Consider the following 18938-nt stretch of genomic DNA (forward strand, 5'->3'; position numbering starts at 1 on the left):
CATTTAACAGTTACTACAAATGTTGCCCTATGACAATGGTTAACAATCTCACAACACATCAACAATATCCTTACTCAACCTTGGGTTCCCTATCATACAAATGTTATATTATTATCACCTCAATCTCTGTTATGCAGTAGTTAAATCTCATAAACTCATATCCTTTATTATGTAGAGTTTATTTCTAGCACTGTAAAAATATTTTCTAAAACACTGAAGGAAATACCTCTACAGTGTACTCTCCAGCATTAACCAATCAGTGAATTCCAAGTATATTATGGCTGGTAAATAGAATGATGGTCATCAAGACAAACATACCCTCTTACACAACGCAATGCCAAAGAGAAAACAATTAAAGGCATGAGAAATGGAAAGGCAAGGTAAAAATGTTTCTGTCCCCAACTCTGATTGTATACCTAGAAACTCTGAAAGAGTTAATAAGAAAATCCCTACACATGATGAGAAAACTTGGTAAAGCAGCAGGTTATTAAATTAATAGACAAAAGCTATTAACTTCTATATATTTTAAATGTAACTTATTAAATGCAATGAAAAAGAACACAACATTTACATTAGCCAAAATAGATCAATGACCTATGCGAAGGAAACTATAAAATGCCCCTGAAGTTCATAAATATAGACTTAAATTGAAAGACAGAATACACTCTTAGATAGAAAGGCTTAATATCATAAATATGCCAATCATCCCTAAGTTAACTTATTAATTTAGCATGAGGCAGTCCTAATACAGATAAATGAAAAAGGAATGATAGAATTAGAACAACCCACTTTCGCAGCTCCTCCTAATACATGAATCTAGGCAATGACTGTCAATGACAGCAAACATTACATAAGAGAGAACATACGCAAAAATCTATCAAGTATCTTTGCCAAAGAACATAGAGAAATAAGGCAGGGAGGGAGGGAGGGAGGGAGGGAAGGAGGAAACCTGCATATAATGAAATTTCTTGATTTAACTCCTAACTGACAGAACCAGAGGATAGGAGAACATAGTAACATAAACCGTGGAGACGCACTCTGCAGATTTCTAAAATGTGGTTGACCGTACAGCACAAACTGGTTTCTTCAGTGTATCAAATGGGAGGGAAAAACGTGTGAAAAGACTTCTAAGAGATATGTAAATAGATTACATCAGTAAACATTCTTTGAATTCTAATTTATAAGAGTAAGTGTAAAAATTATGAGATAATTGATGTACTATGAAATCTGGATATTTGATAAAATTAAGAAATTATTTTTATTATTGTATGTGTGATAAAGGTACTACCATGTGTTTTATTTTTAAGTCCTTACATCTTAGAGAATTATACTAACTATTTGTTAATGAAATGACATTCTGTTTGAGAATTGCTTCAAGTGAATCCACCTTTGAGGGTGATAGGGAGATGGCTATAGCTAGACAGGAAGCACGACTGGCCGTGAGCTGATAATTGTTGAAGCTGATGTTCATTATATGGGGTGAATTACAGTGTTCCCTTCACTTTTGAATATGTTTTAAAGTAACCATAATATGTTGTTTTAAAACAAATGAGAAAACTTTGAGATTATATAAATATTATTTGAATGAGCTGTGGAACTTTCTTCTCCAAACGTGACTGCAAGGCTCTGCATGCTACAGCTTTACCCCAAGGGTACAGAGAACCAGTGTGGAAACTAATGATTTAGTGTACAGTAACCCGCCACCCCCTACAATTCCCACTAGGCACAAGACATGCAAATCTATATAATAAAACCCTTGAAGCTATGGAGCATAGTAAAATTACATAAGAACAATCTGCTGCAAGAATTTAGAGAGTTTGGAGAGAGGACAGATTTGTTCAAAGCAAAAGCTTCTGTCACAGAAGATAAAATTGTGATACATAATCTGTCGTGAAGCCAGACTTCATTTAAGCTGATTTTGGGAGAGTTGTCAAGAATTCAGAACGTTTTTCTGCTTGAGATTGTTTTCTGAAACGTGAGATTTACTGGAAAATCCAGGTCAACAGTAATTTAGTCAGGTTAGAGCTAGGTGTTCAAAGAGTGTGGGAAAACGCAGGTATCTTGAGTTCTAAAGTTTTATGAAATGAGGTTCTATAATTTGACAACCTCCACCTCAAAAAAATATGCCGTAACTCTTAATTGTGAAATCACTAGCCTAGACGCTGTTTACCAGAATGCTCCTTAGAAGCAAGGATGGCGAGACTACGTGCTTTGGACATGTTATCAGGAGGGATCAGTCCCTGGAGAAGGACATCATGCTCGGTAAAGTAGAGGGTCAGCGAAAAAGAGGAAGATCCTCAACGAGGTGGATGGACACAGTGGCTGCAACAAGGGACTCAAGCATAGCAAGGATTGTGAGGATGGCACAGGACCAGGCAGTGTTTTGTTCTGTAGTACATAGGGTCACCATGAGTTGGAACCCACTGGATGGCACCTAACAACAACAACAGCAACAAGACATTATAAAAAAGATGACTCAAACAATATTAACCACCATTAACTGAACTCTTACCTTGTACTTTTCATGGGGATTACCCCATTTTACAGACAAGAAAACTGACAGGGTTGCACCCTCTGCTTTATAAGGAGAGTGTACAAGCAGTACCTGAAAAATAAGAAAATTGCCATTAAGTTGATTCTGACTCATGGCAGCCCCGTGTTTTCCAGGGTAGAACTGCTATGAGTCAAAATCCACTTGACAACAACGAGTTTGGTTTTTTGGTTTATTGTTTGGTTCAGAAAAGACTTCAGGGGATAGTTTTGGTTTGAAGTTTAAGGTTTAAAGATTATCTGAGGACAGTAGTTTTGGGGGTTCATTCAGCCTCACTGGCTGCAGAAAGTCTGGATTCCATGGAAAATTTTAAATTGTATTCTACTCTTTCCCTCCTTTTGATCAGGATTCTTCTATAGAATCTTTGTTTAAAATGTTCCGTAACGGTGTTTGGGCACTATCCCGTTCTTCTGGTCTCCTAACATAGGAAGCAGTTGTTCATGGAGGCAACCAGATACACATTCATTTCTTCCTCAGAGTCCTGACTCTCCTTCTTCCTTTGCTACTCCAGCTGAATGCAGACCAATTGTTGTACCTTGAATTGCCGCTTGCAAGCTTTTAAGACCCCAAGCACTACACAGTGAGCTAGGAGGAAGAACACAAATACTGAAACACAATATTAGGGCAATTGACTTGGATGTTCCTTGAAATTTTTGTGAAAACATGCTCAACGTCTTTAGCCACCAGAGAGATGCCAATCAAACCCATAATGAGATACCATTTCACTCACGCTAGGATGGCTAAGATTAAAAAAAAAAAAAATACAGAAAATAATAAATGTTGGCGAAGATGTGGGGAATTGGGCCCCTTATCCATTGCTGGTGGGAATTCAGAATGGTACAAAAAGACAGAACATACACAAAAACCTCTTATGTATTTTTGTGGAAAACACTGTGGCAGTTTCCTCAAAACACTAAAAACAGAACTACCATATGACTCAGCGATTTCACTCCATGGAGTTTTTAATGGCTGTGATCTTTCAGAGGTAGATCACCAGACCCTTCTTCAGAGGTGCCTCTGGGTGGATTCAAACACCAACCTTTTGCTTAGTAGCTGAATGCTTAACCAGCTAAACCTAGAAGGATCCAATTTTATGCTTCATTTGTATCAAGGTTATCTGTGGTTTATTCATTCACCAAACGTGTATGTTGTTTTTGTTAGTTAGAATTGATTCTGACTCATGGCGACCCCGTGTGTGCAGAGTAGAACTGCTCCATACGGTTTCCAAAGCTGTGACCTTTCAGAAGCAGATACCAGGCTAGACTACCGAGATGCCTTTGGACGATTTGAAACCACAACCTTTTGGTTGGAGTCAAGCACTTAACCATTTGTGTCACCCAGGGACTCCTATTGTATATGTACCAGTGCCAAACATTGTAGTAGATGCTTAGGGATGTACACATATAGTCTGGTGTGTGTGTGTGTGTGTGTGTGTGTGCACAAATAAATCAACTGTCCTAAAAATATAATAAAAACCATTTTAATTGTTGTAAGTTGTTGCCCTTATAGATTCTGAAATCATACATACCTTAAATATCTAACTCTATTATAAAGTATTTTCTACTCTGTGTATTTCCTTTTTACAATGATATGAAATCATTTTAGGAAGTAACCAAATTGTTGATGATGAATGAGGATGAATGTATGAATTTTCTTTACATAGCAGAATCCTAGAACAGTTTTGCCCACGTTTTATGGAAAATTAAACAGAATGCTTAAATAATGAGATGTATTTTAATGTACATCCTACAACAATGTTGGATTCTACATTAAAGACATTTTCTGATTATAAGCCTTCTTCAGGTAATCTGTGTGCTGTGCTGTTTCTTCTCTTTCCTGCCTTATGGTCACTGCACTAGCGAGTCAGTTATTCAGCATCTCTAAACTTTACATTTGATTCTAGACGACAGCAATCATTTTGAAAAGGACAACTTTTTCAGTAGAAATTATACATTAATCTTTGTTGTTAAGTCTATAGCAATAAATGAATATCAAATTGCTAAAAAAATACAAACTCCTTTTTCTCTGAAAAGTTAGGAGCAGTATGACGTATTGTCTGAACTTTTAAAATAAGAGCATTAATATTCTGACCAAATGTTATGTTTCCAATTCCTAGGAATGGTTTCCGTTTAAACTCAAGGATGTGTTATTGTACATGTATGGTACCGTAGAGAATCACTAATGTTAGTTTTTATCTTTTAATTTGTATTTTTCAAGTACAGTGAAACCTGTGAGAGTCTGAACTTGACTGGACTGCCAGTTCTTCCAGGTCTCACGAGTTTTCCGCCTTTGACAGGCTGCAGTCTTCCCCCTTTTCTATTGCTCATTTTAGCGGAAAATACTTGAGTTTTCCTTCTCTGATAGATTTCTGCCTTACACAGGTTCCAGCTTTTGCAGATTTTACTACTGTATTATATAGAATTTGGCAATTTATTTTGCCAGTAGGTGTGCTATTAGCTGACTCGTTTAGTCAATCCCTGAAATCCCAAAGTAATTATTATTTAAAGGAGAATATAGGCTAGAATTAAATGCATTACAAATTAAATTTATTTCATGAGCCTGTGTTGCTCTGCATAACAGATTAACAAAGAGAAATGTAGAGGACGAAATGCTTTTGCTCTGTATAGAAGTCACACCTTTTTTGCATGTGAAATAATTACTTAAAATTACTTAAAATCTATTACACATACTTTTATTTAAAAGTGTTGTTGTCGTGTGCTGTCGAGTTAATTCTGACTCCAAGTAACCCTATAGGACAGAGTAGAACTGCCCCAGAGGGTTTCCAAGGCTGTAATCTTTAAGGAAGGAGCCCTGGTGGTGCAGTCGTTAAGCACGCAGCTGCTAACCTGAAGGTGGGCAGTTCAAAACCACCAGCTGCTTCGCAGGGGAAAAGCCCTGGCGAGCTGCTCCTGTGAAGTTTTTACAGCCTAGGAAGCAACTCCGTGGCACACAACAACAACAATCTTTACAGGAGCAGATTGCCAGGTCTTTTCTTTCACAGAACAGCTGGTGGGTTCGAACCATCAACCTTTTGGCTAGCAGCCAAGTTCTTAACAACTGGGGAAAACAGCAAAGGTTGTAGGTGGAAGGAAAAAAAAAAAAAAAAACCCGTTGCCGTCAAGTCGAGACTCATAGCAACCCTCTGGGACAGAGTAGAACTGCCCTGTAGTGTTTCCAAGGAGGGGCTGTTGGATTTGAACTTCTGACCTTTTGGTTGGCAGCTAAGCTCTTAACCACTGCGCCACCAGGGCCCAAGGTGGGAAGACGATGGGTAGAAAACAAAACAAAATTGATAAACAAAAATCAAAACAGAAGATCAGAGTTTAGGTGGTAAGCGAAGGGCATAGTACAGGGAAGGTTCTCAATGTATACTTGCTGACTGAGGGTTCTGATGTAGGACACGGGTCAAGGAAGAAACTCTACCACACCTATGACTGCAAAACACAGTAATCCTCTATTTTTAATAAAAGCGGAGTATTGGCAGAGGTGGAGTTCTCTAATTATCAGGTTAAGATAGGTGGTGCTAGGAAAAAATAAACACGGTCTTTCCCAAACAAGGTGGACAAAGGAGAATGTCCTCCACGATAACAGGAATGTTCAATCTGAAACAAACACGAGACATTCTCCTTTCACCAACCCCCCTGCACCATTTTGCAGATAATATACAAAATCAGGATTGATTGCGTTGTTGGAGAAAGCACAAATAGCTAGCAGGTAGTAGTCTGGTGAGCCTTGAGGCATTCTTCAAAAAAGTACATTGGAAGTTCATAGTACACACTCGTACTTTAAACGCCCTGAAAAGTTCTGCAGAAGAGAGTCCCATTAACTTTGTCTACCCCAGTGTTTCTCCAATAGGCTTTTGTTTAATGTTTTTTCAGACAAGAGCTATGGACATCTGCTGGAGCCCTGGTGGCAAGGTGGTTTAGAGCTCAGCTGCTAACTGAAAGGTCTGCAGTTCGAATCTACCAGCTGCTCCTTGGAAACCCTATGGGGCAGTTCTGCTGTGTCCTATGGGGTTGCTATGAGTCAGAATCAACTCAACAGCGGGTTTAGTTTTGATTTATTGACATCTCATAAAATGAGTCTTCTGATGGACATAATTGAGAAATACTGGATTGTCTGAAATAAAGTATAGTTCCTGTTTTAGATAGATAGATGATAGATAGACAGACACCTGTTAATTGATCCGTGAATGGATTGTGTATTCTCTGTCCCATCACTTGCCTTGGTGTGGTCAACGATGTCTACATATTAGAATCATCTGGAAACCTTTTAAAATATATCAATGCCTGACCCCCACTCTGATTTAATTGGTTTGGGGATAGGTCCAGACATCAGCGTTTTAAAAAGCTCCCCAGTTAATTCTAATGCACCGACAGGATTGAGAATCACTGTCTAACGCCTGGGGCTCTGCCTTCAACTGGAGTCAGCTTTAATTAACCTCCTTCTTTACTGATGTGATGCATATGTCAAGCTCTGTTTTCTTTTTGCTTCAGCTGTTTCTCTGGGTAATAAGAAGAAAGTGAGAACAGTTGGTGAAAATTTACTTAAGAAATTAGGTTTGTCATTAATACAAATGATAGGCATCTGGATAAGCAATAATGTTCTGTTAGTAAAGAGTGCTTTCAAGGGGTGCATAATTTTTATTATTAAACAGGTTAGCAATGGCCCTTAATGTACAAAGTATGCATTTAATTAAAGGAGCGTGCATACTAATTAAGCACTTACTTAATAATTATTATTTAGCATTTATGAATGCTCACCTTTCACCCATACTAAGGGATACCTGGAGATATTATGGGACCCTAAACACAATTCTGATGGAGTTGGAAAACAAAAATGATGATTACTTTGCATGGAAGTCAATGATATTCTCAATTACTGATGTAGATGTACGTTTCTGTATCATAAACTCACTTGCTTGTAAAAATCTTCCCTGTAGCTTTCTCTGTGTTTCACCCACACCCAAGTACACAACTCTGGCTGGCTTAATGGAAATAAGTCAAGAATAGTCAAGTTTGGACCATGGTTTTGGCCACTGTTTCGTTGGGAGGATACAGTTTTCCAGTTGTCAGCTAGGTAGCTGCCGTTGGGTGCTATGTCCATGTTGTTCCTCTTGGCTGCCTTTACTATCGGTTTTGAAGTTCATGCTTCAGTGTCTCTCCCATACTTGGTTCAGTGAGTGCTTTGAACAATTTAGAATAGGGAAGGGGAAAGCTTTGGGGTAAATAATAATAATAATAAAATAATGTAGTCATAACATCAAAATGATTTTGAGGAACATTCTACCTTAACTGCATATGTTCACAGTGATTCGCTTTACCGCTCAGTTTTGCTCACTCCTGTTAGATATACAGGTATATATTAAGTTCTAGAAAGCACCAATGTAATAAAACCACAAGTTGAAAATCAGCCCACGGGCAACTTGGTTTTACACATCAAACAGGAACTTTCCCTGTGGGATTTTAATAAATTACTTTAAGATTTTTTTTCCTCCAGAATACAAAACGCGTGACGTATTCTAAAAGGTTCAACAGCACCGCATGTCATAAAAACTACCATAAGGCATTGTTGTTTAAAAATGTTAGAAATTTGATAGAGAAGCTATATATTTTACGAATCATTTTGACCAAGAGTAAGAAAGTGGGTTGCTCCATCCAAAGGCACAGTCCCTAGTTGGTGCCAATGGTAATGCGCTTGGCTGCTAAATGAAAGGTTGGAGGTTCGAGTCCACCCAGAAGTGCTTTCAAAGAAAGGCCTGGCGATCTACTTCTGAAAAATGAGCCATAGAAAATCCTATGGAGCACAGTTCTACTCTGGCACACATAGGGTCGCCATGAGTCAGAATCGAATTTACAGCAACTGGTTGTGATTGATCAAAAGGCACAGGCTAAATGAATACCTTTTCTGTTACCCCAAATTTGGCAGATAGCTTTAGAGATTCCTGGAAAAAAAGAAGAAAAAGGAGCACGGTGGTTAAGAGCTACATCTGCTAACCAAAAGGTCAGCAGTTCAGATGTACCAGCTGCTGCTTGGAAACCCTCTGGGGCAGTTCTGCTCTGCCCTGTCGTGTTACTATGGGTCAGAATCAATTTGATGGCAGCTGGTTTGGTTTATAGGTTGGTACCCTGCCTCAGCCCAGCTCTTTTTGTTTAGCGTGGCATCACCTACAATCACAACTGGTTTTGCCATTTTGACTAAATTGGATGATCAATTTACCGAAACCAATATTCAAGTCGACGAAATATTAGTAAAAACAAACAACTGAAATATCTATTTTGTATAATAAAAATGCTCTGGTCAGTCAAAACACTGCAACCATTTTTATACATAGAGTTAGTCTGCAATAAGACAGTTAACAGCAAGCATTTTTTTAAACTGCTGGGATGCATCCTTTTCTGAATGCGAAATGATGGGGAAGAAATAGAATTAAGTACGTTTGAGGCCCGTAGGTCCATATAAGTATTTTCAATTAGAGAATCTCAAAATGAGGGGAAAGATAATGTCATATAAATGTGTATCTCTTATACAGTTGAGAATCAGGCATTGGTTTTAATTTTGGAATTCTTTATCAGGGTTCTTTTTATTGTCTCATGCGTTAACAAGCATCACTTCATAGTTCATGGCTTCAACATTTGTTTCATGAGTAATCTATTTCGTAAAATACATTACATTTAAGTACACTACCTGTAAACACTTTCAAACCACATTGCTGAGGTTTAGGATATATTTGTATTTTCTTAAATGACTCAATGTGTTTTATAACATCAAAAAACTTGAGAAGTTACAGTTGTATATATTATATAATCAAAGAGAATTCCAATGGTTTTATTCCATAACCAAAACCAACAAACCAAACCCACTGCCACCAAGTTGATTCCAACTCACAGCAACCTTATCCAAAGGGTTTCCAAGGCTGTAATCTTTATGGGAGCAGACTGTCACATCTTTCTGTCTTGGAGCAGCTGGTGGGTTTGAAACGCTGACTTTTTGGTTAGCAGCCGAGCACTTTGACCACAGTGCCACCAGGGCTCCTTTTTATTCTATAACAGACTCATTTATTTTCTGTGCATTTACTGTAAATAGTTAACCCCAAATTTTAACAAATATCTGTGTTTAGTGTCCTTTAGTAACAAAATTACAGAATATTAAAAGGGTTTAACAAATTATCAAATTGGGGGACACATTCTCAAAATATTCTTTTTTGGATTAAAGTGAGATAATTTTTAAAATTTTAATTTTTCTTTCTAACAACTATTTTTATACATTTTTATGATTAATGTATGACTGAATTGAGCAGAGCAAGTAAATGTATCCCTTTCAGACTATGAACATTACTCTGTGGGGATTCTATACAGTTTTATAGAAATTTTTTTTTACCCAAAATTAATGCTGCATATTAAAACCTGTAGAAGAAGATAAAGACAGAAGCCTAGGAGTGAAGAGATGAATCCACTGATACCACTTATTAGTTCTGAGGAACAATAAAAGGGGATGAATGTGCTACACTACTTGAGTTAAACCCTGTCTCCTTCCTTTGTCAGCTATTATGTGCAGAATTTATTGGTCTGTTTGCCGTAAGTTGGAACGGACTCGAGGGCAACTGGTTTGGAGTCCCTGGGTGCTATAAACGGTTAATGTGCTAGGCTGCTAACCAAAAGTTGGAGATTCGAGTCCACCCAGAGGTGTTTCAGAATAAAGGCCTGTCGATTTACTTCCAAAAACTCAACCATTGAAAATTCTGTTGACCTTAAATGCGTTCTAGCTCTAGTGCTGCCACTCACCAAAAGGAAGTCACTTCACTTCTTTGAGCTTAAATTCCCTGTCTGTAAAGTGAGGTTGCAGTAATGCCATGGAGATGATGTAGTATGGGTTGAACCACTCTGTGAATTAGATGAAATAAATGAGTAGATGAAAGATTGGAAAACTGTATCCAAATAGCTATCTCCAAATACGTCTTGTTGTTAGGTACCGTCGAGTCGATTTGGATTCACAGCGACCCCATGTGCGACAGAACGAAACCCTGCCCAGTCCTGCACCATCCTCACGGTCCTTGCTATGTTTGAGCCCATTGTTGCAGCCGCTGTGTTAGTCCATCTCGTTGAGGGTCTTCCTCTTTTTCACTGACCTTCTGCTCTGTCAAGCATGATATCCTTCTCCAGGGACTGGTCCCTCCTGAAAACATGTCCAAAGTATGTGAGATGAAGTTTCGCCATCCTTGCTTCTAAGGAGCATTCTGGCTATACTACTTCCAAGACAGATTTGTTCATTCTTCTGGCAGTCCATGGTATACTCAATATTCTTCCCCAACACCATAATTCAAAGGCATTGAAATATGTCTGGTGTCTACAAATCAGTGCCAGGTTTTTACCTGATGTTTTAAGTCAGTACTGTCCAGTATGGTAACTAATAGCCACATGTACCTACTGAGCACATGAGATGTGGATAGTGACCGAGGAACTGAATTTTTAGTTTTATTTTATGTAATTAATTTTAATTAAAATACAAATAACCATATATGGCCTGAAGCTGACCATTTTGGACAACATACTTCTATATAGTAAGAAGGGAGATTTAAATTGTCCCATGGGGCAGCAAAAACAAAAAAGTAGTTTATATTTGAATGAGAAAAATGTGGCTTGAGATTTTTATTTTTTATTCTTTCAAGTAGTAACCCTCCATAAGACAATATGCTCCCACAGTTATAAATAATTTTTAGAATTTCCAGAATAGTTTTTGAATGATACTCTTAAAAAAAAAAAAGAATGTATACATGTTTTATATATGTTTCACCAACCAATAATATCTCCAAAAGTAGAATGGATGGAAATGGTAGTCCCTCTTGCTTTTGGCCCACATCTAGGATTCTCTTCTGCCAGTTTATACTGTATGATCAGGATTTTGGCAACAACTTCCTTACCATGTGATTTAGATGAAGTCCATTCCCTTATTTTTCCAACAAACATGTCTCACACTATTCTGATACCTAGGAATATATCAGTGAACACAACAAAGACTGTTGTTCTCCTGGAGCTTATATTCTAGTAGGGGAAAAGGGATAATAAATAAAACACGTGTGTTAATTATATTGTGTCTTACAGTGTACTGCAGGCGTGGAGATAAATAAAGCACAGAAAGGGACAGTGATGATGGAGGGGGTGCCACTGTAAATAGGACAATCATGAAGTTTTTGCAAAAGCCTTATTAAGACACTGAGTCGAAAAGGTGAAAGAGTGAGCCATCTACATATTCGGAGGACTTGGGGAGCACTTCAGGCAGAGGGAATAACAAGAGAAAGACCTCTAAGCTAGTCTGAATCCACCAGCTGCTCCTTGAAAACCCTATGGGGCAGTTCTACTCTGTCCTATAGGGTTGCTATGAGTCAGAATTGACTCGACGGCAGTGGAGTTAAGAAGAGATTATGTGACTATAGGAGCAGAAAGAACAGTTAGAAGGCTATTGCAATAATCCAAGCAAGACAACAGTGTCTTAAGAAATGAAGAGAATCAGAATCTGGATATATTTGAAGATAAAGCCATCAGCATTTGCGGATGGATCAGGAAGAAAGAACTGACTCAGGCTTTGCTTCAAGCTTTTGGCCTGAGCTATTGGAAGGATCAAGCTGCCATTAAGTGAGATGGAATAACTGTAGAAGAGCAGGTTAGACTGGGGTCCTCAGGAAGATGAGGAGTTTGATTTTGTGAACTTGAAAATTGAGATGCTTATTAGCCATCGAAACATTGATGTAAGATGCCCTCTACGTTTGAATGGGACACCTAAGTTCTATTCAAGGGAGTAGAGCTGTGGTGGTCCAGTGGTTAAAAGCTTGGCTATTAATCAAAAGGTTGGAAGTTCAGATCCATCAGCCTCTCCTTGGGAACCCTATGGGACAGTTCTACTCTGTCCCGTAGGGTCCCTTTGAGTCAGAATTGACTCAACAGCAACAGTTTATTCAAGGGAGAGGTCTAGGGTGGAGATATAAATGTGATATTGCCAAAATTGAGATGGATTTACAAACTTAGGCTGGGTGAGATTGTGAAGGAAATGGTATCAAATATGCTTTCACCCATGTGCTTCTAGAGTTCATGGAAGAGGTCCAGGATGGAGATTTACATTTAGATTTCATCAGCTCGGAGATGGGATATAAATCTGTGGGACTGAATGAGATCACAAAGGAAGTGAGCACAGAGAGAGAGTAGCTCGGGCTCCAATATGAAGAGGTCGGGAGTTGAAGAGGAATTAGAAAAGGAGATAGAGGAGGAGTGAACAGTGAGACATGAGGAGAGCCAAAAGAGTGTGGTGTCCCTGAAGGCAAGTGGGAAGTATTCCAAGGAAGCCAGAGGAATCAACTCTGTCAAATATCACTGGGAAGTCAAGGGGAAAAAAAAATGAACATTGGATTTGGAAATGTACTTCCATGGAATAAATTTTGGTAGAACAATGGGACAAGAGTTTTGCTGGATTGATTTCAGGAGACAATGAGAGGAGAAGAACTTGAGATATTAAGTAGAGACAACTTTTTTGAGGTTTTTGATATGAAAGGAAGCAGGAAAATGGAGGAGTTGGCTAGAGGAGAAACTAAGGTCGAGAGATTTTATTTTAGTTAGATCTGGGTTATTTTAATTTTTAAGATTTTAAGATAAAGGTATTTTTATTTTATTTTCTATAGAGACAACTTTTTTGAGGTTTTTGATATGAAAGGAAGCAGGAAAATGGAGGAGTTGGCTAGAGGAGAAACTAAGGTCGAAAGATTTCATTTTAGTTAGATCTGGATTATTTTAATTTTTAAGATTTTAAGATAAAGGTATTTTTATTTTATTTTCTAAGACTCAGAACTTCAGATTTTAAGATTAAGAAATAACATATGGGAAAGGGCATTTATATAAAGTCAACAGCCAACATCATCCTAAATGAAGAGGGTCTGAAAGCATTCCCCTTGAGAATGGGAACCAGAGAAGGATGCCCTTTATCACCACCCTTATTCAACATTGTGCTGGAGGTCCTAGCCAGCGCAGTTAGGCTAGAAAAAGAAATAAAGGGCATCCAAATTGGTAAGGAAGAAGTAAAAGTATCCCTATTTTCAGGTGATATGATCTTATACACAGAAAACCTCAAAGAATCCATAAGAAAACTACTGGAACTAATAGAAGATTTCAGCAAAGTTTCAGGATACAAGATGAACTTACAACAATCAGTTGGATTCCTCTATACCAACAAAGAGAACTTCGAAGAGGAAATCACGAAATCAATAGCATTTACAATAGCCCCCAAGAAGATAAAATACTTAGGAATAAATCTAACCAGAAACATAAAAGACCTACACAAAGAAAACTACAAGACACTACTGCAAGAAACCAAAAGAGACCTACATAAGTGGAAAAACATAGGTTGCTCGTGGATAGGAAGGCTTAACATTGTGAAAATGTCTATTCTACCCAAAGCGATCTACTGATACAATGTAATCCCGATCAAAATTCCAATGACATTTTTTAATGAGATGGGAGAAACAAAGCACTAACTTCATATGGAAATGGAAGAGGCCCCGGATAAGTAAAGCATTACTCAAGAAGAAGAACAAAGTGGGAAGTCTCACGCTAGCTGATTTTAGAACCTATTATACTGCCACGGTAGTCAAAACAGCCTGGTACAACAACAGACACATTGACTAATGAGACAGAATTGAGAATCCAGATGTAAATCCATCCACCTATGAGCAGCTAATATTTGACAAAGGCCCAAAGTATGTCAGCTAGGGAAAGAACAGTCTCTTCAACAAATGGTGCTGGCATAACCGGATACCCATCTGCAAAAAAATGAAACAGGACCCTTACCTCACACCATGCACAAAACTAACTCAAAATGGATCAAAGACCTAAATATAAAATTGAAAACAATAAAGATCATGGAAATAAAAATAAGGACAATGCTAGGAGCCCTAATACATGGCATAAGCAGAATACAAACCATAAGTAACAATGCACAAGCACCAGAAGAGAAACTAGATTACTGGGAGCTCCTAAAAATCAAACTTATGCTCATCAAAAGACTTCATCAAAAGAGTAAAAAGACAACCTACAGACTCGGAAAAAAAATTTGGCTATGACATATCTGATCAGGGTCTAATCTCTAAAATCTACAAGTTACTGCAAAACTTCAACCACAAAAAGACAAATAACCCAATTAAAAAATGGGCAAAGGATGTGAATAGGCACTTCACCAAAGAAGACATTCAGGCAGCTTACAGATACATGAGGAAATGCTCACGATCATTAGCCATTGTTGCTGTTGTTAGGTGCCGTTGAGTTGGTTCCAACTCGTAGCAACCCTGCACACAACAGAAGGAAACACAGCCCAGTCCTGTGCCATCCTCACAATCGTTGCTATGTTTGAGCCCATTGTTGCAGCCACTGTGTCAATCCATCTCGTTGAGGGTCCTCCTCTTTTTTGCTGACCCTCTACTTTACCAGGCATAATGTTCTTCTCCAGTGACTGATCCCTCCTGAAAACATGTCCAAAGTATGTAAGACGCAGTCTCACCATCTTGCTTCTAAGGATCATTCTGGTTGTACTTCTTCGAAGAAAGACTTGTTCATTCTTTTGGCAGTCCATGGTATATTCAATATTCTTTGGCAACACCACAATTCAAAGGCATCAATTCTTCTTCAGTCTTCCTTATTATTTGTCCAGCTTTCTTATGCATATGAGGCGATTGAAAACACCATGGCTTGGGTCAGGTGCACCTTAGTCCTCAAGGTGACATCTTTGCTTTTTAACACTTTAAAGATATTTCTTGCAGCTGATTTGCCCAGTGCAGTGCGTCTTTTGATTTCTTGACTGCTGCTTCCATGAGTGTTGATTGTGGATCCAAGTAAAATGAAATCCCTGACAACCTCAGTCCTTTCTCAGTTTATCATGATGTTGCTTATTGGTCCAGTTGTGAGGATTTTTGTTTTCTTTATGTTGAGGTGTAATCCGTACTGAACGCTGTTGTCTTTGATATTTATCAGTAAGTGCTTCAAGTCCTCTTCACTTTTAGTAAGCAAGGTTGTGTCATCTGCATAACACAGGTTATTAATGAGTCTTCCTCCAATCCTGCGGCCCCTTCTTCTTCATATAGTCCAGGTTCTCAGATAATTTCCTCAGCATATAGACTGAATAAGTATGGTGAAAAGATACAACCCTAATGCACACCTTTCCTGACATTAAACCATGCAGTATACCCTTGTTCTGTTCAAACAACTGCTTCTTGATCTATGTACAGATTCCTCATGAGCACAGTTAAGTGTTCTGGAATTCCCATTCTTCATAATGTTATCCATAATTTGTTGTGATCCACACAGCCAAATGCCTTTGCATAGTCAATAAAACACGGGTAAACATCTTTATGGTATTCTCTACTTTCAGCCAGGATCCATCTGACATCAGCAATTATATCCTTGGTTACCCCTCCTCTTCTAAATCTGGCTTAAATTTCTGGCGGTTCCCTGTCAATATGCTGCTGTAGCCACCTTTAAATGATCTTCAGCAAAATTTTGCTTGCATGTGATATTAATGATATTGTTTGATAACTTCCGCATTCAGTTGGATCAACTTTCTTGGGAATAGACATAAATATAGATCTCTTGCAGCCTGTTGGCCAGGCAACTGTCTTCCAAATTTCTCGGCATAGATGAGTGAGCACTTCCAGTGCTGCATCCGTTTGTTGAAACATCTCATCTGGTATTCCATCAATTCCCAGAGCCTTGTTTTTCACCAATGCCTTCCGTGCAGCTTGGACATCTTCTTCAGTACCATCAGTTCCTGAGTGTATGTTACCTCCTGAAATGGTTGAACGTCAACCAATTCTTTTTGGTATAGTGACTCTGTGTATTCCTTCCATCTTCTTTTGATGCTTCCTGCATCATTGAGTATTTCTCCTTTAGAATCCTTCAGTATTGCAACTGGAAGCTTGAAATTTTTCTTCAGTTCTTTCAGCTTAAGAAATTAGCAATTACAGAAATGCAAATCAAAACTGTAATGAGATACCATCTCACCCCAGCCAGGCTAGCACTGATCCAAAAAACAGAAAATAATAAATGTAGGAGAGGTTGTGGAGAGACTGGAACACTTATACACTGCTGATGGGAATGTTAAATGGTACAACCACTTTGGAAATTGATTTGGCACTTCCTTAAAAAGCTAGAAGTAGAAGTACCACACAATTCAGAAATCCCACTCCTTGGAATATATTCTAGAGAATTAAGAGCCATCACACGAATAGATATATGCACACCCGTGTTCACTGCAGCACTGTTCACCATAGCAAAAAGATGGAAACAATGTAGGTGCCCATCAGTGGGCCAGTGCATAAACAAATTATGGTATATCCACACAATGGAATACTATGCAATGATAAAGAACAACGATGAAGCCATGAAACAGCTTATAACATGGAGGAATCTGGAGAGCATTATGCTGAGCGAAATTAGTCAGTCGCAAAAGGACAAATATTGTTAGAGACCACTATTATAAGAACTCAAGAAAAGGTTTAAACACAGGAGAAAACATTCTTTGATGGTTACAAGGTTGGGGAGGGAGGGAGAGGGGTAGTCACTAACTAGATAGTAGACAAGAATTATTTTAGGTGAAGGGAAGGATAACACATAATACAGGGGAAGTCAGCACAACTGGACTAAACCAAAAGCTAAGAGGTTTCCTGAATACAACCAAACACTTCAAGGGACAGTGTAGCAGTGGCGGGGGTCTGGGGACCATGGTTTCAGAGAACATCTAGGTCAACTGGCATAACAAAGTTTATTAAGAAAATGTTTTGCATCCTACTTTGGTGAGTGGCATCTGAGGTCTTAAAAGCTAGTGAGAGGCCTTCTAAGATGCATCAATTGGTCCCAGCCCACCTGGAGTAAAGGAAAATGAAGAACACCAAAGACACAAGGAAAATTTTAGCCCAAGAGACAAAAGGGGCCATATAAACCAGAGATTCCATCAGCCTGAGACCAGAAGAACTAGATGGTGCCTCGCTACCACCAATGACTGCCCTGACAGGGAACGCAACAGAGAGTCCCTGATGGAACAGGAGAAATGTGGGGTGCAGAACTCAAATTCTAGTAAAAAGATCAGACTTAATGGTTTGACTGAGACTGGAGGGACCCCAGAAGACATGGTCCCCGGTCTCTGTTGGCCCAGTGCTGAAACCAATCCCAAGGCCAACTCTTCAGCCAAAGATAGACTGGACTATGGGGCATAAAGTGATACTCGTGAGGAGTGTGCTTCTTAGTTCAAGTAGATACACGAGACTAAATGGGCAGCTCCTGTCTGGAGGCAAGATGAGAAGACAGGAATAGGAGCTGGTTGAATGGACACAGGAAATTCCAGGTGGAAAGGAGGAGTGTGCTGTCACATTATAAGGAGAGCAACTAGGGTTACATAACAATGTGTGTATAAATTTTTGTATGAGAAACTAACTTAGCTATAAACTTTCACCTAAAGCATAATAAAAGAAAGAAAGAAATGAGAATAACTTGTGGGAAGAGAAAAATAAATGGTTGGAGTAATTTAGAAAATTATGAAAAAATAGTTTCTGCAGTAAAATGCTTCAACTAGTTATTCTTCCCATAAGAAACCCCTTGTTTACTCTTGGTATCCCCAGCAGAAACGAGGAAAACAAGAAAGCCTTCTCGTTTTTTTTGGAGTCTCCTGGTTAACCCAGCTTCAGTCTTCGTTTGCTGCCTAGAGCTAGAATATAATTTCCCTTTAAAAATATTTTAAATGCTCGAATATATTCTAGAATCAAATATTTTAAAGATAATTCTGTAGTTTTACTTTCTGTTTTTTTTTTTAACATGCTCACTTTAAAATCGATAGTCAGAAAAGTCAAACAATGTGGGGTGAAACTCTTTACTTTGACTTAGCAAACAATACAAAAACACTTTTCCTGATAGACCATTTGGTTTTGAACATTCCTGAGTCAGTATTTCACCAATCTGAAACCGTGTCGTAGAACGAGTGGATCTTCACTGCTGGATTATCTGGTGAATTGTTTTCTTTTTTCCCACAATAGCTTTGTGTCAACATGACCAATGAGAAGATCCACCACTACATCAATGAAGTCCTTTTTCTGCAAGAGCAAACAGAATGTGTACAAGAGGGAGTTACCATGGAAACAGCATATTCTCCTGGTAACCAGACTGGAGTTTTGGATTTTTTTTTCCAGGTATTCATACAATATAATTGGATTCTTTATAAGATGTATGCATTTAAATATACTGGAGAAAGAGAATATTCTTTCAAGTGGCCTTATTTTGAGATATCTTTCTATGTGAGACTCTGTAATGTATTTGTAATCTTTCAAAATCTATGGAGGATCACAAGTTATCTTTTTCTGAAGGGG

At 38.4% G+C, this 18938-nt stretch overlaps 1 protein-coding gene across 1 annotated transcript in view; it reads left to right on the forward strand.

Moving 5' to 3' along the window:
• Positions 1-18938, forward strand: part of MYO16 (myosin XVI) — a 637778-nt gene that overhangs the window by 384359 nt on the left and 234481 nt on the right. Inside the window, exon 22 of the mRNA XM_004382940.2 lies at positions 18609-18761. Coding sequence (XP_004382997.2) covers positions 18609-18761 — 153 coding nt within the window. The remainder of the gene's footprint in view (positions 1-18608; positions 18762-18938) is intronic.

Source organism: Trichechus manatus, unplaced genomic scaffold, assembly GCF_000243295.1.
Source record: "Trichechus manatus latirostris isolate Lorelei unplaced genomic scaffold, TriManLat1.0 scaffold00102, whole genome shotgun sequence".
In the NCBI taxonomy this organism is placed as follows: Eukaryota; Metazoa; Chordata; class Mammalia; order Sirenia; family Trichechidae; genus Trichechus; species Trichechus manatus.